The sequence below is a fragment of the Brienomyrus brachyistius genome, chromosome 5 (assembly GCF_023856365.1).
Source record: "Brienomyrus brachyistius isolate T26 chromosome 5, BBRACH_0.4, whole genome shotgun sequence".
Classification (NCBI taxonomy): domain Eukaryota; kingdom Metazoa; phylum Chordata; class Actinopteri; order Osteoglossiformes; family Mormyridae; genus Brienomyrus; species Brienomyrus brachyistius.
In genome coordinates, this window is record NC_064537.1 from 12,674,537 (window position 1) to 12,696,950 (window position 22,414).

Here is a 22,414-nt window from a genome sequence, read left to right on the forward strand (position 1 = left end):
GTGCTGCTCGGGCCTGTTCTGTTTTTTATTTGTGCGGCCGTGTCACCTCCCTGGTTAGGGAGTCGCTCGCTTGATGTGTTTTGATGATTCATGTATGTCTCTCAGGCTGACTTCTGTGGTGGGGTGATGGTTCCGAAATGTAAGCCAGATGTGAAAATACAGTCTAGACAGAGATGAGCCTCGCTGTGATATTAGGGTTCTGAAACCTTGGATTAAAAAGGAAACGCCGTCAAGGTCGGGTACTTTTTGGCCTCGCTCGCTATCCGTATGTGGGGCAGACAAATATTTATGGGGATTTCATATTCTTTGGCACAAATATGGGGGTTCATTTTCTACCTGACATTGTCCTTTTGAATATTACCTACGTGGGCAGGTATGCTGTATAATAAATTTTTTCAGTTTTTTGACTGATGGCCGTTAAACTTGCTTTTTTCTTAAATAGAAGCTGTATTTTTGAGTCGGTCACTAATTTCAGCTACATCTGGGACTCTTAAACGCATGTCGCAACCCCACCCCCCATGCTGTCTTCCCCAGCAGCCTTTTGCTCATGCATGAGAAAATAAACGTTGCTGATTTATTTTTAGACAGAGGAGACGTGAGCAAAGGTAACCTTCTCTGGCCTGTTTTACCCTCCTGCACTTGCTGCTGCCGTAGTTACCATTTATTAATAATCGCCTGAATACCGTAATCAGAAATGACGCTGTTACAGGTATCGTAATATACTTTACAGCCTGTAATTCAACTGCCCTGTTCAGCCAAAATTGAAACCCTGTATAATAAAATTTATGCCAGTGCAGTTACTTAAATACAATCTTTACGTACCTTGGGGCTACGCTAGTCGCACAGCACTGATGCTCTGTGAGCATGTCTGGCTGAATTGGATGACGAGATGAATGGGGAATGTGTGCGGCGTGAAGGCTTGATCGCATCTCGCAGGCCGTGTGTTGGTTAGAGAGTTCTGGCTAAACTGTAGTTGGGTGTTTTTAAGCCCATTCCGAGACGACATGCCTTTGCACCTCTGGCCTTCATCAGCAGAATCCCGTGACATCTGCTTGTTCCGCACGTGAGTGTAATCGCAGCTCCGCTTCACATCGGCAGGATTGTACTCGGATTTGGTGAAAATTCCACGATGAAGCAGCTGCCTACACTGCCTCTGTGTCACTGGCACTGCTCGGTTCTGGCATCGCTGGCCCCTCTGTCCACTCTCCGCCCGACCCTGGTAGCATATCAGAGGTACAGCGTGACTGCTTGCCTTGTGACCCCCCCGCCGAACCTCAACTGAAGGCTCAAGTTTTGGTCGATTTTCTCTGGGCATTCAGGTTAGCAGCTGCCTGCCTTGCATTTGTAAAGCACCCAGATGTGTTTTGGACGGGGGGGGGGGGGTGGGGTTTCGGTGTACCTGGCCCATGCAGACACACAGGAGCCATCAGCTGGGGGAGGGCGATGCATTCCCATCTGCTGGTGGGGCTGCTTCACCTGTCCGTGATTCTCTTTGGGGTAGTTGCTCCCTGTTGTCAAGGTGGGTGATTGTTGGGGAAAACAGCATTATGGAGACCTGCCAGGAGAGGGTTTCCCATGTCAGTGGTGTGGCGGGACCCCGGGGGGCCGTAGCTGTTGGCGAGTGTCACGTTCTGTCGATCGGGCTGGACTTGGGTCACTACTGACAGTGATCGACTGTCATAAACAGTGCCGGTGTATGAATATAAAGTGGGCCGATGTTCCACTCTGTGGGATAGAACCCTGTGCCTTTGATGAGAAGTTCGCTGGTTCAAATCAGTTGTTCCTACTCCCTGATCCTCACTTGTACTGCGGTGATTTATTGCCTTTCTGTGCTGTGCTTTCGGCTGGTCTCCTGCCCCTCCTGCCTGTTTCGGGTCACGGGGTCGGAGGCCGGTGATGTTATTCTCTTTCGCAGCACCGGTGCTGCAGAAAACGAAGAATTGGAAGTGGCAGCTGTACTTGTGCCTCTCACCCACTCGGCTGCCGCTGCCGTCCCCCCCCCGCCCCCCCCAGCCGGGCCGCCATGAGGCCCGGAACTGGCCCAGACGGCCGCCGTCGGAGCCGCACTCTCTCACCGCAGTTTATCTTCCTGTCTGTCGCCTCCCGGCTTCAGCTCCCTGCCCGACGCCGCCAGTGACGTGCGGGGAAAAGCTCTGGGGGCTGAGCCCGACGCCACACCTCTGCTTCCATCTCCTCAGCTGTTGCCCCGCCCCCCCCACCCCCGTTTTGCTGCCCGATTGGAGACTCGGTCCGGAGCTGGGGGGTGAAGTGGGGAAGGGAGGCTTACGTGTGACGGTTGAAGTTTCTTCTGTTTTCGTCACGCCAGCTCCGTCGGTATCCGCAAGGCCGCCTCAAAGCAGCTGGTCGCATGTACCACCCCCCCCCCCCCCCCCAACCCTAACCCCCCCCCCCCCATGGGTCAGGTTGTAGCCTCCATATGTGTCCCCACCCTTTCCAAACCCACCACTGCTGTTTGGTTCCCAATGACGTCGCCACCGTGAGCTCCTTGTGGCGTCTGTTAGGCGTGCACCCCCCCCCCCTCACTGCACCTACCCCGGCTTCCTGCAGTGGGGGGGGGGGGGGGGGTGATTAGGAAGACTTGCTCAATGGTCCCCGGACTCACACACTCGGACTTTCCCTCCTCCTCTTCCTTCTCTTTGTTTTGCTGTTAATCCTCTGATCCTTCTCGGGTGGGGGGGGGGGGGGGGTGACCTCCAGCCTGGCCCGCAGCTCACCAGGGGATGGGGTGCCTATGCTGTCATTTACGTTTATTTAATTATATATGTATTGAGTTGTATTTGTATCACTTATCCAGTTAACTGATATCCGCCAGGAGTCCACAAAACCTGCCCCAGGTTTTGGCCGTCGCCTCCCGTTTCCGTGACGCCTGTAGTTATGGGATGTCGTCCAGGGGATAGGCGATCTTCTCCGTGTAGCACTGCGCACCTCGCTCGCCCTGGCCGACCCCGCCGGTACCGACTCTGTCACAGCGTGTCACGGTTACGCCGGTCAATCCCGGTGCTCGCCAGGCAGGCAGGGCCCCCCCCCCGGCTTGCAGCTGGCATGTACGTGCCGGACCCCCCTCCCCGTCTCCTGCTCTCCTCCCCCCGACCGTCGCTGCTGCCGCCAGATAGGAAGTGATTCATCCCAGTCGCATGGGATGCGTGTGGAGCTCCTATTGCGTGCCGTTGAATGGGAAGGGTGGGACACAGATAAATCCCCCCCCCTAAATGCTTCTGCTTTTCACACAGTCATGCAGCCCCCCCATCCCTCTCCCATGCTTCTGTAAATAGCAGTGATGATGGCAGATTCTGCTATGTCATGTGAGATTATTGTACCACCTATTAGAGCATCTCGTCGTTGTTATGATTATTATTTTTATTATTGTCAATGATAATTAATAATGCTGGTGATGACAATTAAACCGATGACCCTGAACGGGGTAAGTGGATGGATTTTGTGGTGGTGATAACGATGTCGGTTGTTAATATGCACAGCCAGACGTGGGCAGGCGACCTGAGGGTTAATGTCTGACTGCTTCGGCCGCTGATGGTGCGTCGATGGAGCCCATGTGTCCCCCATCGCACGAGTATGTCAGCTTCAGGTCTGTAGTGTGGACGCTGTGCTCAGTGACTCTCGCTCTGTATATGAAAGGCAGACCCCCCTCCCCCACAGATATGACGTGTGAAAGCACACACACACACTCAGTTTATCTGCACGCCCCCCCCCCCCTTAGGTAAGATGACCTTCATCCTTCTTCCCTGACGAGCTTTGGGGTCGGGAGGAAGCACAGCGGGGGGTGGGTCCTTTTGTTTACGGAGGGACATGCCGTGAATGAGACGGCGTAGCCGGAGCTGGATTCCGAGATGGGCTGTGTGGCTGGCCTGAGATGTCGTGCAGGGGTCCCGGGGGGAAGGGGAGGTGGGAGTGAGGTATCAGTGACTTGGGATTTCCCTTTCCCTGAGGCAGCCCCCCCCCCCCCCCTTCCCGTGTGCCAGACGCTGCCAGATTCGTCCTTTATGCACTGTGGTGAAAAGGTAGGGGTGCTCTGCAGGTTTCTGAAAGGTGGTGCTTTAGAGACTAGGACTGGGTCATGACCCCCGCGCCCCCAGCAGCACCCTGTCCTGACCCTGTGTTCAGCAGTGGGCCGTACAGGACGTGCTGCCGACGGGGAGTCGGCTCACAGGATGACACTGAGTGAACCTGTCTGACGCATCCCAGCATGCAGCTCTGCGTTTGCGCCGCTCTGCGTTTAACAGAATCACAAACACCACAAAGCACGTGGTTTTTGGTACCTTTTTTACTAAATGATTTTAATTATGATTAAATGATGACTATCATTTTAAATTATTATTATATTTATAATATTATATGAATTGAATATTGTCATTAATATATGAATGATAAAATAATGTGCATTTTATAGCACAGTTTCTGTGTTGGTAAGTAGGCAGCCTTGCTGTTGAATCAGTTCCTGTCAGTGTGTTGATTTTCAGGATTTTTAGGGGCTGTGTACTGGCCCCCCGCACCAGCTCTTTAAATCACGGGGGGGGGGGGGCGGGGGTGTTTCACAAGCTATGGAGTTGACCTCGCCTTTCTCCGCTTGTTTTCGGCTATGTCGACGGCACCTCCGTGTTCGCCTGTCAGCAGGGGGGGGTGCGCTTCCTCTGGTCCCTGGAGATCGTTAAGTTCAGCATCTGTAGGGGAGCCGCCGTTCAGCCGCAGGCTCCCCGCATCAGTCTAGACGAGGTCTGACCTCAGAATAACTGGATGTCACGCGGTGTGACCATGAGGGCCACGGCCGACCAGGCGCTGGGCTGGGAACCTGCGAAACAGCCGTGTCGGAGCGCGACTCTGGCTTGTAAGAAAACCCTCTCGGCATGTCCCTCAAATTAATGGCAGCCCTTCTCCATTATCGACGTGTGCCCCCCCCTTTCTCTTCGCCAAGTCATGCCGTGGCAAAAATCAGCTTGCAAGTGTTTGTGTCGTGCCACTTATTTCCTGCCGCGGACGATGAATTTCAGCGCTATGGTGTCACATTTTAAGAATTTTATGATGCAAACCTACAAATCCTAAGTAGCGGCAGGTGCTAGATTAGACCTTGAAACCGGCTTTTTTGATAGCTTGCATTTGATTTCTGTCTTTTTTTTTTTTTTTTTTTTGTGCGTGTATCGCTTAATGGTGGTTTGAAGGAGAGGCCGGCCGTTCTGACACAGAGTGGGGTGTCACAGATGAATGAAACACCCCCCCCCCTCCCGCCACCAATATAACAAGCATGATAGTGTCACGCTCAACATTTTTTGCAGGTATGTGACACGCGGCTCTCAAATGCACCACTCTCCTTCCCATTCCGCTTAAAAGCGTTTGATGCTGGTGAAAACTGGTGATTGTCGTCCTGGTAATGGCTTCCATCCCCCGCGTGAGAGGCTGTTCTGTCGTCTGGCTTGCTTTCCGCCTCTGAGGTCAGGTGCATAGGGTTACGGACGAGCTGCAGAGATTCTTTCCACAGACTAACCTTGTTCTCATCCTTTTCGGCTGGCTGGAAACCGCAGACGCGTCCTGTCTCACCGCCGCCGCTCTGTGTCAGCATCTCTCCTGCCGTCACTCCGCATGATTTCACAAAAAAGAGAGAGAAGATGAGGGCTGCCTCCATGGCGTCGTCCCCTTGCTGGCCTGCTGCGTGACGCCGGCGTCGAGGGCCCTCTGTGTTCGGTAGATTAACAGGCTTTGCATTAAGACGCGTCGTGGTCACGGCCTTCTCTGCAGACCCAACTTCTGCTTTTGCTGCCTCGTCTATATATGTTGCTACGGCTGCTGTGCTTCTGGTGAGTCTGATCCCCCTTTTCCAGGGAGCCAGTCTGACGTGGCAGGATGGCCTCCTCGCTCTGCCTGCTGCTCAGAGAGCCCCCCCCCTTGTAGGGAGCCCTCAGGGGACACTGATAGCGCTCAGTGATGTGGGCCTCGGTCAGGCTCACCGCCGACTGTGACCACCCCAGCATATAGACTCTGACAGCAGACGGGTGTCACTGGCACCTGGTCCCTTTCCGAGGGACGTGTTGGGAATGCATTCAGAGCTCGGTGATGATAAATGTTTACTGCAGCTGGACGTTTCACCCTTTCGTGTATAACATCACTTCTCCCGGCGTTTTAATTTAGAAATCCTTGCTGGAAAGTCACTTAACGGTACCTTGGAGAAAACGGATCAATTTGCAATCGATTCAGGGTAGCAGATCCTCGTTTGGGGGTGTTTGGGGTCGTGCGTGCATTTTACTGGCTCCTGGAAGCTACAGAACTGTTTCTATAAATCGTACTGCTGCTATGGGCACCCTGTTCTACCACCCACACCCCCCCCACTCCTTACCAGCAACGAGCCACTTAGGGATTTCTCTGGAATGTGAGCATGGCTTGGAGAGAGCATTTTTCATGTCGATCTCGGTCAGGCACCTGCATGGTGCAGAGCTGTGGGGGTAAAGAACGATAGGGCGAGACCCCTCCCCCTCTGTCATTTACCCGTAAGGTCTATACTCTACCACCTGCGGTCCGAATCCTGAATGGGTGTGTTGGCGCGTTGTAATCTGCAGTCTGTGTGAGTTTTTTTTTTTTTTTTTAAACTGGTATGCAAGTCTCACCGGAATCAGAATGCTGTTATTATTGCGGAGGAAATTGTTCGCATACGGCGTCCTGGCTGGTGCGGTACAAATAACAGAGGGATGTTGTTATCGATTTCACAGAAGCAAACGCCATTTGGCACGTCACTCAGGTTGGGACAGGACACAGGTGACAAACTGCGGAGCACAACAATTAAAATCGTTCCCTGTATCCTGTGAGGCTGTGGTTTGCAGCCCTTTGGGGTGGCAGGGAGGGGGGGTGGTTAGGGGTAAGCAGCGGTCAGGCTCAGAACGCCGGTGTCCCATTTCAGCAGAGGCTCCGGGCTCCAGGAATGTCCCTGAAACGCAGGGACGGCTCGCTGGCCCGGTGCGGCATGTAATCTGCTCCTGTAATTCCATCGCGTGTAGCGTGTTGGCTGCTTCCGGCCGCCCGCCCGGCACCACGCGTGTCATTTCGCTCGCCGGCTCCCCGCCTGCTCGCTCTGTAATTTTGGTCTCTGTTCTGGTAGCTCGTCTCCATCTGCCCCCCTCGCCGACGCTGCCTTCCCGTTGGCAGCTTTATCATTTTTTTTTGTTGTGTTTGTTTCATCTGTGACACGTGGCACCATGGTAGCTGCAGTTTGGGCTGGGTCCGGGCAGGGGGGGGGTGGTTCTGTTTGCATGCTTCCCTCGTGGGCGGAGTTGGCAGCTTTCTGCTGTGCCATGGAGGATTGTGGTATTCAGTGAAGGCTTTCCCCCCTCCCATTTGTCCCCTTTAATAATTAAGGGACGCGGCTGAAAGGCCGCTTGGGGCTTGTCGCACGTAGTGAGAAATGCGGGGGGGGGAACAGCACATTCCAAACGTCTGAGTAATGAGGTGGCTTTCGCTGGGACGGCGCGTGTGGCTGGGACCACCGGCACACTCTCTATGTGTCGCCGTCTGCCCCCACCCGGATCAGGTCGCTTTCTCCCTCCATGTCTCTCCTGACTGATCCGGACCCGGGCCGAGAGAGAGGCTGCGGTGGACGTCCTGGCGGTCACCTCACCCATCCCCGTGTGCTGCCACCCCCTTTGGCCCCCCGCTGTCCAAAGAGCCAGCACACTTTTCCTGTCTCATGCCTCCTGACATTTTTTTCAGATGTTAAAGTCCCTCTGGATTTTGTGATGTTTTTGAGATTTATTTTATGCAAGATCAGTGAGGCTGGAGCTCGCTGACAGCGTGGAAAGGGGCTGTGCTGATGTGTGTAGAGTACAGGTGGCCTCCCCCTCCCCCAGAAAGCTGATGGCTATCATTGTTCCCACATCAGTGCCTGCCAACCACTCTCTCTGTTGCCTGGGGGCTGATAAAAGAGCTGCTCTGCCCCCCCCCCCACGTACAGGTATCAGTCCCGGGAGTGGAAGGGGTATGGCATATCTGGCCCTCTCCTGAACTTACAGTATCCTTGTCATTCAGAGAGGCCCCCAGACACCTGCATGCGCGGACACGCACACAGTGATGCACACATACGTCCCCTGTCTCTTTGAACATGGCTGCGTTCGGCCCTTTCTATCTGCCTGTGGGTTTTATATCGACACAAGCCTGGACTGAGGCATTATGGAGGCCCTGAGCACCTACTGTACCTGTAGCGGTGTATAGCTTGTAGATACTGCTCACTAACTGTCTTCTGTGCCTTTACTGAAAAGTGTTTCTGGATTAAAAATCCCTTCTGTTCTCCCCCTACTTTGACCGTAACTTCATCATCCAGTATCCCTACAATCAGGGGGCCCTTGGCCCGCTCTCCTGGAGCCCGGTCCTCCGTGATCCGGCCCATTCTGTCCTTTTCCCACGTCTGCCTGCTGTGCTCTGAAGGTCCCTCCTTCAGAAGCCCAGTGGATGTCCCCGGCTGATATGGGCAGCCTCTCTCCAGGCTCGCCGTGGATGTAAGGCAGCCATAGCAAGCTTCTCCGTCAAGATGGGGATCCAGGGGGGATTGGCTGGTGACACCCCACATGGCCGCCATCTCCACATCGGCCTGGATGGATCCTGGGGAGGGGAGGTTATCTGTGGGCCCTAGTGGTCATTAGCAACCCCCCCCGCCCTTGACAAAAGCAGGCAGCTGGGCACATCACCACCTCCTCTCGGAATGTGCTAGGTTTGCCGGGATGGGGGCAGGGGGATGACGTACGTCTCCCTTCACAAAGCATCTGACAAACTGTGTGATCCAGCCCCCAGACTTCAAAGGTCTTTCCCGTGCCCCTGTGCGTCTGCGTCTGCGCCTGCGTCAGTGTGCGTGCAGACAGACGGGCAGGCACCTCCCACTGCGGCGCGACCCAGGATAGCCACGTAATCCGAGAAGCCTGGCCGGCATAGCGATAAAGGCGGCGATAACGGGCGTGGGGTGCTGTGGGGGGGCTTTCATCTCACGTGGGTGGGGGGGAGGGCCGACGCAGCCTGCCTCAGCTTTCCCAGGGCTGCCTTCTTGGTTGCTGTGGGTGCTTAGCTCCCTGGGGGGGGGCGACCATGCCAGGAGCTTCGGGGGGGGGGGGGGGGTTCAAGTTCAAAATCCTCATAGGGGTATTATTTTGGGGTTTGAGAACTATCTGCAGATTCGATAGTGGTGGGAGTAGGAAAGACCTAAGAGTGCGGGGCGGCCAGGCGTGCAGCACGTCCATCAGCACGCGTTAGATTTAATGATGTTGAGGATGAAAGATTTCATGTTTGTGACCTTCATTTGCTATTTATACAAATATGCAGAAATTCATCTGGTTGTTCTTATGTGGGACAAATAGACACACATGTAGAGGTGAGAGTGAAGCCTGGCTTTGAGCGCGAGGTCAGCCAATCACCCGGCGGCGATTCTCAGGGTTAAGAGCCCAGCAGTGATGCGTTACTCTGCCATCATGGGATTCAAGCCAACGACCTTCCGCTGTTCTAATCTGCAGAGCCACACTTTTTTTTTTTTTTTTTTTAAAGAAATGCTACATGTCGTGTGTTTTCAGGAAAATGTTTTTGGTTAAAGTAAGTTGTGTATCTCTAGCCGTGATTTTATTTTGCAGTGTCTTACTAAAATGCTAACACCCTCTTTTTCCCCCTTACAGTCCTCTGTGCAAAAAACCTGTCGAAGAAAGACTTCTTCCGTGAGTATCTCGTTTTTTTCAAAGCTTTCCTTTCCATGTTCGCTGTAATGAGTGCTGTAAGATCCTCCTGGATGTCGGATGAACTGTTTTAGCTGTTAACGAACCAGCCAAAAACACAAAGTGAGTAACGTGTCATTAGTATCGTCCGGCAGGTGGTTAGCATGCTAATCGGAGAGAGGATCGCCATGAGCGTATCTCTGATTGGCCCATAGGCGTTAAGCACGAGGCAGTAAGGTGTCGATACGGCAGATTATTCCAGATCCAGCTACCTGAAGCATCGCAAACCTGAAGGCCTAGCCTTTCCCATGGTGCACTCTGTTCCACTGTTTTGTCTGACCTGTGAGGTATGAAACATCACAGAGCTCACTTAAACTGTAGGAGAATTTATACATGAGGAAAAACACTTTGAATAGTCTCTGGCTTTCGAAATATGTGTAAACAGTCCAGGAATAATGGCAATAGAACGCCATGAAGACCATAATAGGCACACCAAACTCGAGAGATCGTCTAGTTTTTAATGAAATGTAACGGGAGCCATGGCAACGAGCAGCGCTCAGTCGTCTGCCACTCCTCCTACTCTCCTGGCCATCTTCGTGCAGAGTCCCCTCTCCCACACAGGGACGTCCTCCGCCCTCGGCCATATCACATGTTCGTCCACACGCTAATGCAGGTGAACAGGTTCCGCCCGCACGAGGGCCAATCCCGCGGTATCGTTGCCCGCGGCGACAGAGGCTGCATCATTTCCGTCGCCTCGCGGTTTCTGGTTCCTCCTACAGGAACCCACGCTGTTTAAAGCACAGACGGACGGAGCACCTGCGTTTGGAGCATCTTGCTGGTCCAGCTTTGGTCTGCTGCCTTCCTGCCAGGCCTTGACTTGTCCTTGTTTCCGTGTCCATCCAGGACTCCCTGATCCCTTTGCCAAGGTGGTGGTGGACGGGTCTGGGCAGTGTCACTCTACGGACACAGTGCGGAACACCCTGGACCCCAAGTGGAACCAGCATTACGACCTGTAAGCGCTTCCTCCGCCTCAGCCTTGCTTGTTCGTAAGGCATCGCCTCCCTAACCCTAACCCCATACCCCTGTCTTCTTTGAGTCCCTCTGCTGTATGTGATGTGTGATTCCTTGTAATTGAGTGCAGTCTTACATTGGTCACTCGAGTCCCGTAGAAGGTTGATTTTTTTTTTTTTTTTTTTTCTTCTTCAGACTGTTCTCTTTGCCCATGTCCCCCTGTGCCGGGGGGGGGGGGGGGCTGCTAGCTCTGAACTAGACTCTACTGGTCTAGCGGGTTGGTGTACGGATTTCAGGGCTGCGCTGGCAGATCTGTTAAGTGGGTGAGAGGTCCGCCAACACGCCACGAGGAAGCACCTCAGAAGGCGGCATGTGGAGTCAGAGCGAGTCGAGACGACTGATACAATTATATTATTGTCATTTAAAAGCTGACACCTTGTGTCCTGAAGTGTCTAGTTAAAGATATCACCTCTAACATAATCTGATTTTGTATAATGGAGAGAGTCCTTTCTGTAGATCTGCCTCTTACAGTAGTGAACCTGTCATTTATTTGCTCGCCATTTGAGTCTTTGTGACGTACTTTCAGAAGAAATAGCGGGGGTCGCATGTCCCCATGGGGACTCCCCAAATTCACTCTGACAGTATTACCGCTTCTGCCTCCCTAGGAAATCCACTTGGTGAACCCCCAGCATCAGTGGCATTCTGTAAGGGTGTCGCTGCTCTGGTACCCTCTGGGAATCCACTCAGTGAACCCCCAGCATCAGTGGCATTCTGTAAGGGTGTCGCTGCTCTGGTACCCTTTGGGAATCCACTTGGTGAACTCCCAGCATCAGTGGCATTCTGTAAGGGTGTCGCTGCTCTGGTACCCTCTGGGAATCCACTCGGTGAACCCCCAGCATCAGTGGCATTCTGTAAGGGTGTCGCTGCTCTGGTACCCTTTGGGAATCCACTTGGTGAACCCCCAGCATCAGTGGCATTCTGTAAGGGTGTCGCTGCTCCGGTACCCTTTGGGAATCCACTTGGTGAACCCCCAGCATCAGTGGCATTCTGTAAGGGTGTCGCTGCTCCGGTACCCTTTGGGAATCCACTTGGTGAACCCCCAGCATCAGTCGTGCTCTATAACAGCGTCTCTTTCCCAGCACTAGTGCATTAGTTAACAGCACGGCTACGTCATTTGAGACCCTGGTCAGGAATCCCAGCATGTGTTCCCTGTTAGAGCCGGGGGGGGGGCACAGATTTGTCTCCCTCGTACGTTTCCGGGGGGTCCTTCGATTATTGCACCCGTCTCTCCTCTCGTCTCGCTGCTTGGGGCAGCTGATGCCTGAACGCTTCTTCCTTCTGCACCCATATCCCGGCTTTTTTTGGTGGTGTGCGTGAATTCGTGCTGTTAGTCTGGGCCTTGACCACGCTGACCATGACGCATATCGATGGCATTCAGGCTGCCTGCAGGTCCCTAGCGTCTGTCGATTTGACTTTATAGATCCTGGGGGATATTCTGAGGGGAAAAAAACTGTGTGAGATCCTGTAAGGACTGATTCATACATTTCCCTGGGATTTGAACCCACACCCTTTGACTTGTGTCCGGCTTGATGAGCTTCAGGAATCTGAGCTGATCTATGAGGTCCGTGTCCCTTGACAACGCCAAGTGACTTGAATGGGTTTTTTTGAACGGTTTTGTGGTGCTATTAGTTCTGGCCCTGTGTGAGTCACAGAAGAGAGGTTTGGGTTTGTAACTATGATGCCGTATCCGTTGGGGACTGTCTATGGCTTCCAGGGTGTCAGGAATGGCAGATGGAATCCTGCTAGTGCCCAGCTGTTCCTCCTGTCCAACCCATGTCCTGCTAACGAGCAACGAGTGTGATTTCACAGGCTGCACCTGCCTATCACGCCCACGTGCCATGGTGCCTTCCCCATGGCCGCTGTCTTGTGTACACTCTGACCAGCACACTTCCCTGGATTGCTAGGGCGGCATGGACAGCAGCCGTGTTGAGCAGTACAGAACCATTCTTTCGATCTGTTAGAGTGTGATTGTGACGTTCAGTGACCCAATGGCCGCCGTGCATATGATCTGCGCCTGTTAATGGAGCCAAGATACTGACAATTATCATCAGTGATGTATGAATCTTTTGCTTTTCCCTCCCGATCGGCTCTTTATAGTTTTTCTTGGGCCGTTTATGGGTATTTTTAAGCCATCTGTAAGATTCGGCAGTTAAAGAGTAGCACCTAGTCGTCGTCCAGTGTGGTAAGGGCTCCGTCGTAAGCTGAAAGCATTCAGTCAGTGTCTGTTCCTTAGTTCTGGCGGGCTTGCGAAACACGGCGAAGGAAGGAAGGCATTATCGGGGCTGTGACGGAGCTCACATCGCCGCCTTATTTACAGCAGCCACACAGCTGCTGTAGCCTCACGCTGGGGCACTGCAGAGGTGCTCGCTGTTTGTCTTGGTCCCCGTTTGAAGCGTGTTTTCCACGGAGAGTTCATTCTCCTCACCGTGTTTATTTTTAGCGTGAATAATTGAAGGACACATCTCATTAGCTTCGAAAAACTCCCCAAAGATGTTAATAATTAAGACCCACAATTCCTGGCAGATATTGTTTACCTTCTTCTGGCTGGGACAGAAAGTTCTGGATTTTCCCATCCAGTAAGTGGTATCAAAAACGGAAACAGAAGTAGGAGAAAGAAACAATTCCATCGACAAAGTGGTTCTGTGTTAGGCAGCGTTCTCTTCTGCAGATGCATTTACTACTAACCAGAATTTCGGTGTCACACATTTGTGTCTATATGAGTGACTGGGGAATTGCAGGGGGGGGGGAGTTGGCTGTTTATAGAAAGACTAATTATGGCCATGATGTACATTTACTGTAACTGCTGTCTGGGGGGTGGGGGGGGGAAGAGAGGGCAGCTTTCCTCTGATTCATATGAAGCTACCTGATGTCCTTGCTCCTAGACACACAGTCATGCTCAGTGTTTACGTAGGGACCCTGTCACAGACGCCAGACAACTTTCCCTAAACGATGTGGAAAAACCCCAGAGAACGGGCCCCGGGGCCCCTCAGGAGCCGGGAGACCGTGCCCTCCAGACCTCAGCCATGAGCGAGTGTATAAACGAATGACAGTGTATATGTATTCCAGCATCATGGTGGATGTTGGGAAACGTGCTTGTCTGAGGGTGAGGGATTTCCCTGAAGGACACGGAGACACGGCAAACTTTAGTCACTCGTCTTGGAGAAATTCGTAGCCGACCGGCTTTGCCGAAAGTGGCCCCCGCCTGCAATGAATGCCAAGACTGTGGGCGTCGGTCAGATGTGTTCAAAAATTATTACGTACCTGGTAAAAGCTGTCTAAGTAAGCAGCAAAATTGGCTTGTGGCTTAAATGTAGGGGTGCCCAGGTGTTACGTCTCCACCTGATAGCAAGGCAGCTAAGATTCACGTTTTATTCATTCGTTAGTTACTCATCAAGGGCTGCATTTGATATTTGACACGTCAGCAAGATATTCAGATGGGACTTTTGAAACTATTCATTTTATTTATTTATTTAGGCTATTTATATGTTAAACCTGACAAGTTCGATCTGTTTCTGATGGGATCACATTTGCAATTTGTGCAATTTTTTAAAAAGAAAAACCGTATCTTGTGCTGTTCCCATCTAGCGTCATAGTGCTACGTTTGTGCCCTGCTGTGTGTTGTGATGTGTTTTTGGAGGCTGTCATGGCCTCCTGCACCTGCAGCTGCTGGTCAGCCTCCACTTTGACCTTCATCCCATGTCCTCAGGCACTCACTGTTTCTACAGGGGATTCCGAAGGGGCCTGACTGTCTGGTGTCCCCCCCCACCCTAAGCTCCTATCCACTGGGAATCCGTTTGAATCTGTGTTTGTGTTTGGCCGCAATCGGGCCCCGCATCATGCCCGCTGCGACCTTCGGGAAATGCTGGTGGGCGGCCCATTAAAGCCAATCCCCTCCCTCGCAGGTACATCGGAAAGTCTGACTCCATCACCATCAGCGTGTGGAACCACAAGAAGATCCACAAGAAGCAGGGTGCTGGCTTTCTGGGCTGCGTCAGGCTCCTGTCCAACGCCATCAACCGCCTGAAAGACACTGGCTGTGAGTCTTTGCTGACCCCCGGCCTCCCTCTGACCCCCGCATCCCAGCCACATGGGGGAGGTTCTAACGCCCGTCGTTCCTTATCGTACCGTGCAGCCTCTCCTGGCCGCTGACTGGAGATGAGATGTCGGACGTGTTCATAAATGTTTGATCATTGCCGTTTCTGCAGTCGACTTAATGGTTTACATTAAAGAGAAAGTGGCCTTCTGCCATTACGCCATATCGATCGGCTGCCGTCCGTCCGTCTGGTCTTTATCTGCAGCCCTACTTGGGTGCCGGGCTGGCTGGATCCGGTCGGGTGGCCGTCACACGATGGGGGGCGTTGGCGTACTGGCTCCGGACGTCTTCGGTCCCTCAAGGAAATTCCTATGGCCACCACAAAACTCAGAAAATATGTCGCCTAGATGCATGACTGTCTCTTCTCTGCTGTCCGGTGTCCCACCTGGGAAACTGTCTTATTCTGTCTTTCCCTGGGTCAGGGAGTCGTATTCCAGATTTCCCCAGTTAGTCTTTGATTGCCACACCCCCCACCTCCTTCCGTGCAATTTGGCTGCTGCGCTGTCCCCCAACTGTCAATGGGGGCTCCGAGACACGAGCGGCCCTAATTAGGAAGTGTCCGATTTCCTCCAGATGTTAATCTATCGCTGTTTTCTTTCTGTGGAGGGTGACCTGCTGCACATGGAGTTGGGTTTGAATCCGGTCTTTAAAGCTTTTGTTTATTTAGTTACTTATAAATAAAGAATGGGGGGGATGGATAATTTGGGAATATCATACGTTCTCAGTTCTCCGTAGTGTGACCCCCAAACCAAACGACGTCACATTGCTGGTTTCATTTCCGGGTGTCATGGCTGCCCGCTGTCTGTTCAGACCGTGCCGTTACTTTGGGATCAGCTGGGGAAAACGGGCCGCACACTGGGGGGTAATGGGGTAGGAGGGGTAAACGAACACCAAGGCCTTGCATATAATTTTGGCACATGTGAGTAATAGGTTTTCAGTGCTGACTCTCCTTTCCGGCTGTCTCTGTGCCCCCCCACCCCCCCCCCCCCCCCAAATTCCGGTCTTATAATCATCAAGTTGTCCCTGTTAATCTAAACACACATCACCAGCTTATCTGTGTTACGGCCGGACAGCGAGTGGATGTGCCCCCGCCTGAGAAACGGGACCCCATAGGGAACATGGAGAAATACGGGCGGCACCCGCCAATGCTCGTCACGGCCTCCCACGCTCGATGCAGACCGACCTGCGGCTTCCTTCGCTTCCTGCGTGCCGAATGTCTCTGAGCGTTCGGCTGCCAGCTGGGCCAGGCGACGTGCCGGCGGTGTGGCAGGGGAATGTGCCACCTGTGGTGGCCGCTGCAGGTGGTAACGGTGGTTTTCTGGTTGGCAGATCAGAGACTCGACCTCAACAAGCTGGGCCCCAATGACAACGACACAGTGCGGGGACAGATCGTGGGTGAGTTCCATCGCCGCCCCCTGACGTGTGTGTGTGTGTGTGTGTGTGTGTGTGTGTGTGTGTGTGTGTGTGTGTGTGTGTGTGTGTGTGTGTGTGTGTGTGTGTGTGTGTGTGTGTGTGTGTCTTTCTCTGTGTGGCTCAGATATAAATTACATTATAGGGACTAAATTTCCTCGCAACACGGTAAAAACCTGTGCTGTTTTGTCGCTACGAGAACCACTTTTTTCTGTCCCCATAAAGGAAAATTCAGTTTGATTAAATTCTGTGACTGCAATCAAAAACCTAAAATGCCGAAAGACTTGTGTTTTGTTTGATTACTTATGGTTAAGGTTAAGGATTATGATTTTGCTCATAGAAATGAATGGACGGTCCCCACCAAGATACAAGTACAGGAGTGTGTGTGTGTGTGTGTGTGTGTGTGTGTGTGTGTGTGTGTGTGTGTGTGTGTGTGCGCGCACATGTGCTTGTGTCTGAGTGGGTGTTTTACAAACAGCCCGCGTCCCCAGCCGCTGAAATCCAAGAAGAGGGGCTTCAGTGTCGAAAGCAAAAGCTGCAAATACTCCGGCTCTAGCCCACCTCCCCCCCCAGGAGCACTGAGGGATTCTGGGAATGTTTCCACTGTGTGTCTCTGTCTCCTATTCTGATTGGGCTTGGGGGGGGGCGGGTCCAGTGAGTGTTCTGTGTGGAATTCCGTCCCGTCTGCTTGGGCTGTGGGGAGTGGGGGGCGCCCCCTCCCCCCATCTCAGGTAGCCTTGTCAAGCTTACCCCTGTGGCAGCAGTCGAGGTGTGAAAAAGTCGCAACCCGTCTTTCTTTCCCTGATTTATCCACCAGGGCGGCGCCGAGGTTGCCGATGTGTTTCATCTCTGTTTTGTGAAATGAGGCCGATGACCTCACAGGCGCTGACTGGGGCTGTTTTTGTGTTTGGTTCCAGTGAGCCTGCAGTCCCGAGATCGGATCGGCACCGGGGGTCCTGTCGTGGACTGCAGCCGTCTGTTTGACAATGATTTACCTGATGGGTGAGTTTCCCAGTCGGGGGAGGCAAGGGGTGTGGGGAGGGGTTCGTTTTTATGCTTACATTTCACTGTCTCCATGGCAGTAGTTGCCAAGCGACAGCCCCTCGCTGACATGGTCGGGGGGGGGTGTCCCGGGAAGGCCGTTGTCTGCATGGCTCTGGAATGCGCAGACCGGGCTTGGCTGCGTCAGACGTGCACGCTTGAGGCCATCTCCGGCTGGGAATGTGTGCAGAGGAAATGGGGCGGGGGGCGGCTGAGCACCAGCTGGGCCGCGCGGCAGGTGGGGCGGGGTGGTCTTTAGGGGGCGCTGTAACGGAACTGAAGACACAGTAATGCCGGGATCCAGGCATGTCCCGGGACCGTGCCATTGCAGCTGGCCCTCCCTCACCACTCTGACCCCGGGATGACTGTATCCGTGTCCCTTCTGGTCCCGACAGCTGGGAGGAGCGCAGGACCGCCTCCGGCCGCAGCCAGTACCTCAATCACATCACGCGGACCACGCAGTGGGAAAGACCCACCCGGTGAGTATGGACTGGGCCTGTCTAGGCAGTGCAGCCCTCATCTCTGTGTTCAGCTCGCCTGCGTCACTTGCTTTCACTTTCAGTCACATGACCCTGAGAACCTGGACCCCTGGCCTTGACTTCAGTCCCACTGCAGCCCCCTGATTGCAGCCTGTTTACTGATCAAACCTCCCCCCACCCAGCTCGGTCTGTCTCTCAGGTGCCGCTCTGGCCTTGCCTGAGTTTTCTCTGCCTCCCACGATGACAGACAACCCCGTGCAAACAGTTGTCGTATTTTGTGTGTGAGCCGGAAATAAGCCGACCCCAAGAGTCGTGTCGGCATGTCTGATTACAGGGAGCACGGGGAAGCGGATCATCTGGACGGGACGGGGTGGGAGGGGGGGGATGGAGATAACGGTGGCGTCAGCACCCCCGGAGGCTGGGACGTAGCGGGGGCCAGACCGTGACCCACCCCTGGTGTTCTTATCAGTGGCTTTCCTGTCGCCTGGGGTCTGAAAGTCAGGCTGTCATGGTGGACACACACACACACACATACACACACACACACACACTCCTCGTCTGTGCTTGCCTCACACCCATGGCTGTGCTCTTTTGCACGCATTTGCAAACTTGTTTTCAAAGAGTGTTTTTATTCTCTCTGTTATGCTTGGACCAAATCTGCTGAACAAATGTCACTCACTCCCATTTAGCGTTATTTATTTCCCCACATGGTGGCGCTGTGCTGTGTGAATCACAGTGATGTGCCAGTAGGTGCTGTGGGTGTGCCGCCTTCTCCTCACCCCCCTCTCCCCCCCAATCCTGCAGGCCGGCGTCAGAGTACTCCAGCCCTGGCAGGCCTCACAGCTGCCTGGTGGATGAGAACACGCCTGTAGGGGGCACCAACGGGGCCACGTCGGGGCAGGTTGGCGACCAGCGGGCCCAGGAGCGCCGCGTGCGATCCCAAAGGCACCGCAACTACATGAGCCGGACGCACCTGCACAGCCCACCGGACCTGCCTGAGGGATACGGTGAGCAGATTCCGTGGGTGTTCTGTTGTCCTCCAATGAAGGCAAAAATGATAAAAGTCTGTCCTGGGCCAGAGAATTTGAATCTGCTATGGGGGGAGGGGACACTTTTGGGCGGCTGATTTGCAATTCGGATTTAATGTGTCGGTCACCAAGCGTACCCACCGACAGCCTGGCGGGTCACACCCTGCTGGTGTACAGGTAGAAACCTGTCATTTACGCTGCTGGAGCGAAGCGGGGTGCTGAGAGCTCGTCCCGGCGGCGGGGGGCAGGGCCGCGGCCAAACAGAGCCCACGGCACGTCTCCTACGAGAGGCTCGTACACACACAGAAAACCTAAATGCATCTTAGGTCGCAGCACAAGCACCTTAGACTAACAGCCCCTTTGAGGATTTGGAAGCCAGTGGCCTCAGGGGAATCTTGGGAAGAAAAGCCCCTCCCCCAAGCAGCACTCGGGCAGAGTGCCCTCCTCTCTTCAGCCATGACCTTCCGACACACTAAACGGCACGGTCTTGTCGCCCAACAGAGCAGAGAACGACGCAGCAGGGCCAAGTGTACTTCCTGCACACGCAGACGGGCGTGAGCACGTGGCATGACCCCCGCGTGCCCAGGTAAGGGCCCCGCCCTCACGCTGTAACAGCAGACCTGACACCAACACGAAGGCTGACCTTCCATCCAGTGCTGTTAGGGAAGCCGTGAGAGACCTTCCCCAGCTGCTAAAGCTGCCATACCTGTCTCCAGATGAACATGTAAAAGAGCTTCCTTGTGTTCAAGAGTGGCTGGCTGGCTGGGGGGGGGGGGCACTTTGGGCCCTGGTGAGGAGGGTGGTAGCTCTGGGCCCCTCAGGTTCTTCATCACAAGCATCATGTATCCTGGGATCTGTATCCTGTCACTGGGCGAGGGGTGTCTGACTGGGCTGACTGGGGTCTGTGAGTTACTGGGGGCTTGAATCTGTTGAATTCCCGCTATGGTTGGGGGGGGGGGGGGGGGCAGTATGCCGGTGTGTTTGTTTGCACGTCCTGACCCGTCCTCCGCATGTCAGGGACCTCAGCAACGTGAACTGCGAGGAACTGGGCCCACTGCCCCAAGGCTGGGAGATCCGCAACACGGCCACCGGCCGCGTCTACTTTGTGGACCACAACAACCGCACCACGCAGTTCACCGACCCCCGGCTCTCTGCCAACCTGCACCTGGTGCTCAAGTAAGCTGCCCGCTAGTGCTCCTGGGGGGGCTGGGGGTTCACCCTCACGGGGGGTTTAGCCACTGCTGAGGCGGGGGTCTGCTAACCTTTCTCTCCCTCTTCCCTGCTTCTCAGCAGCCCCAGTCCCAATGGCTCCCGTTCCGGCATTGAGGGCCAGAACAGTAACATCAGGTGAGCTGCTCCCTGACAGACGGACAGACAGACAGACGGACAGACCGAATGAACTAACCCCCCTGAGCTTGTCCATTATCTGCTACTTACTTCTTATTGGCCGGTTGGTTATAATTAGGAAATGATGCATAATTAGGAAAACACTTACGGCTGCTGATAATGATTTTTATTGACACTCAGCAGTACAGACGCTTATTCATGTTCCTATTATATTTCCCAGCCACTTACCTCGTCCCTTGAGCCTCTCACAGGAAGCATATAAGCAGGGGGGCTTGCTGGATGGTGGGGGGGTGTAGTTTATCACACACACACACACACAGGTGCATACACACGCACACACTCTCGTATGCACACAAACACACACACACACACACACACACTCTCGTGCGTGTAGGGTATCCCTATCCTTATGGGGCCCGCTCATTGACTTCTATGGGAAAAATGCTAATGCTAGCTATGACAACCTTAACCCCCACCCTGCCCTAACCATAACCATAAGTAACCAAGCAAAATACAGGAGTTTTTTTTAGTTTTTTCATAGCAGTCACTGATTTTTATAAAACGGAGTTTTCCCTTATGGGGACCATAATGGATATTTATCACGTTATGGGGACATTGTGGTCCCCATGAGGATAGGTGTCCCTGCTCACGCAGACACACACACACACACACACACACACACACATTCCCGTATAGACACACCCACGCACCACCAGGAGAGTGCCCGTTCAGTTAGCCGGATGCATGTGTTTCTGTGAATTTAACCATAAGCAGTAGATGACAGCGGTTGTGTTTCTCACCTTCCGTTGCTCCTTCCTGCATTTATGCGACTGCGGGTCGGAGTCCCAGTTGTCTCCTTGTGTCGTGCTGTCAGGAAGTGAGGTCCTGTACGATGTGTGAGGATTCAGCTTCAAGGATGCCGAAGGGACTGAAAAGAGCAGCTCAGTACAGATACAATAACAAAACAACTAGGTTTTATTTAGCCCTGCCCCCCACCCCCCCCCACCCCCCCAAAAAATAATAATAATAATTTAAGCCTAAATATGGACTGAATGTTTGAGGGTCATGCCAGACGGTAGCCTTATGTAAGGCGTCTCCCCATGTAACCTGAGCTGGACCTGGGCCTTCCAGACTTTCCATATTTACATCACATTCACACCCTGCTTACGCCACACTTCCTCCACGCTCAGACTCCGCCTTTCCCTTTATTTCTACTGGCTCTTCAGACGTTTCTGTGTGTGTGTGTGTGTGTGTGTGTGTGTGTGTGTGTGGGGGGGGGGGGTTGTACATCATTTGATTGTCTATGGTTATCACATAAAGGCAATAAAGGTTGATTATAGACTGACAACAGAAACGCAAATATCTGCGGTAAATCCAGATGGTTTTGGGGTATTGACGTCTGGAGCTGGGGAGACGTGGGGAAGGGTAACCGGGGGGGTCTCTGTGTTTGGGGGGGGGGGGGGGTGTATTTCAGAGGTGCCTTGTCAGCCAGCCCCCCCCAGACGGGGTAGTTCCTGATCAGCTGTCCTGAACAGGACGCTGCTGCCTCCGCAAATGCCTGGCAGGCCCGATCCAGACGCCTGAGCTGGGAAAGATATTAGAAGCCGCGCTGGCTGGTGCTCAGGACATCTGTCTCTTATTACGGCAAGGATTTCAGAAATTTCGGCCAACACCCTCACCCCGCAAAAATCCCGATAAATGCCTTTTCCCCCCCTTTCCTGTGGGGTATGTATTTGTGCCTGATGGGTATCCTGTGTGCATGATATCCTCTTACACGTGATGAACTTGCGTTACATTGTGTGTGTGTGTGTGTGTGTGTGTGTGTGTGTGTGTGTGTTTCGCTTAAATAGACTCTCTATGTACCAAGTGCACCAGCGGTTTGTTCCGGGTTCGCAGCCCGTGCCTCTGCGTGTCCCGACACAAAGCTGACCTCCTTGTGGACATGCCATAAGTTCCTGTTGGAGTCGAAGCCTAAAGTGACGTGTCTCCCAGCTCCCCAGTCATTGTTTGCGTTTAGGTGCTTGGGGAGTCCTGGTGCCGTGTGGGGGGAGGGGGGCGGCGCATACCAGACAGGACAAGCCGTAGGTGGTGGGTGGGAGGGTTTGGAGGGGCTTTGATTTCCGGGCAGAGGTGCGGCGAGGGGCCTGGCCTCACTGCTCGCTGTCCTCCGTGTTTGGGTGCCGCTCTTCCTGCCTGGCTGGCCCTCCCTTCCCGCCAAGTCTGGTCTGCAGGAAATGAAGGGAT

At 53.7% G+C, this 22,414-nt stretch overlaps 1 protein-coding gene across 2 annotated transcripts in view; it reads left to right on the forward strand.

The window, feature by feature from the left end:
* LOC125743070 (E3 ubiquitin-protein ligase SMURF2) overlaps positions 1 to 22,414 on the forward strand; it is a 43,325-nt gene that overhangs the window by 11,092 nt on the left and 9,819 nt on the right. Inside the window, exons 1-11 of one of the 2 annotated variants that reach the window (XM_049015710.1) lie at positions 5,239 to 5,306; positions 9,666 to 9,704; positions 10,605 to 10,713; positions 14,675 to 14,808; positions 16,195 to 16,260; positions 17,193 to 17,277; positions 17,712 to 17,795; positions 18,600 to 18,802; positions 19,325 to 19,409; positions 19,841 to 19,999; positions 20,114 to 20,170. In XM_049015710.1, coding sequence (XP_048871667.1) covers positions 5,276 to 5,306; positions 9,666 to 9,704; positions 10,605 to 10,713; positions 14,675 to 14,808; positions 16,195 to 16,260; positions 17,193 to 17,277; positions 17,712 to 17,795; positions 18,600 to 18,802; positions 19,325 to 19,409; positions 19,841 to 19,999; positions 20,114 to 20,170 — 1,052 coding nt within the window. In that variant the 5' untranslated portion in view covers positions 5,239 to 5,275. Of the gene's footprint in view, positions 1 to 5,238; positions 5,307 to 9,665; positions 9,705 to 10,604; positions 10,714 to 14,674; positions 14,809 to 16,194; positions 16,261 to 17,192; positions 17,278 to 17,711; positions 17,796 to 18,599; positions 18,803 to 19,324; positions 19,410 to 19,840; positions 20,000 to 20,113; positions 20,171 to 22,414 lie in introns of those variants that run through there. The other variant, XM_049015709.1, reaches the window with a different exon arrangement.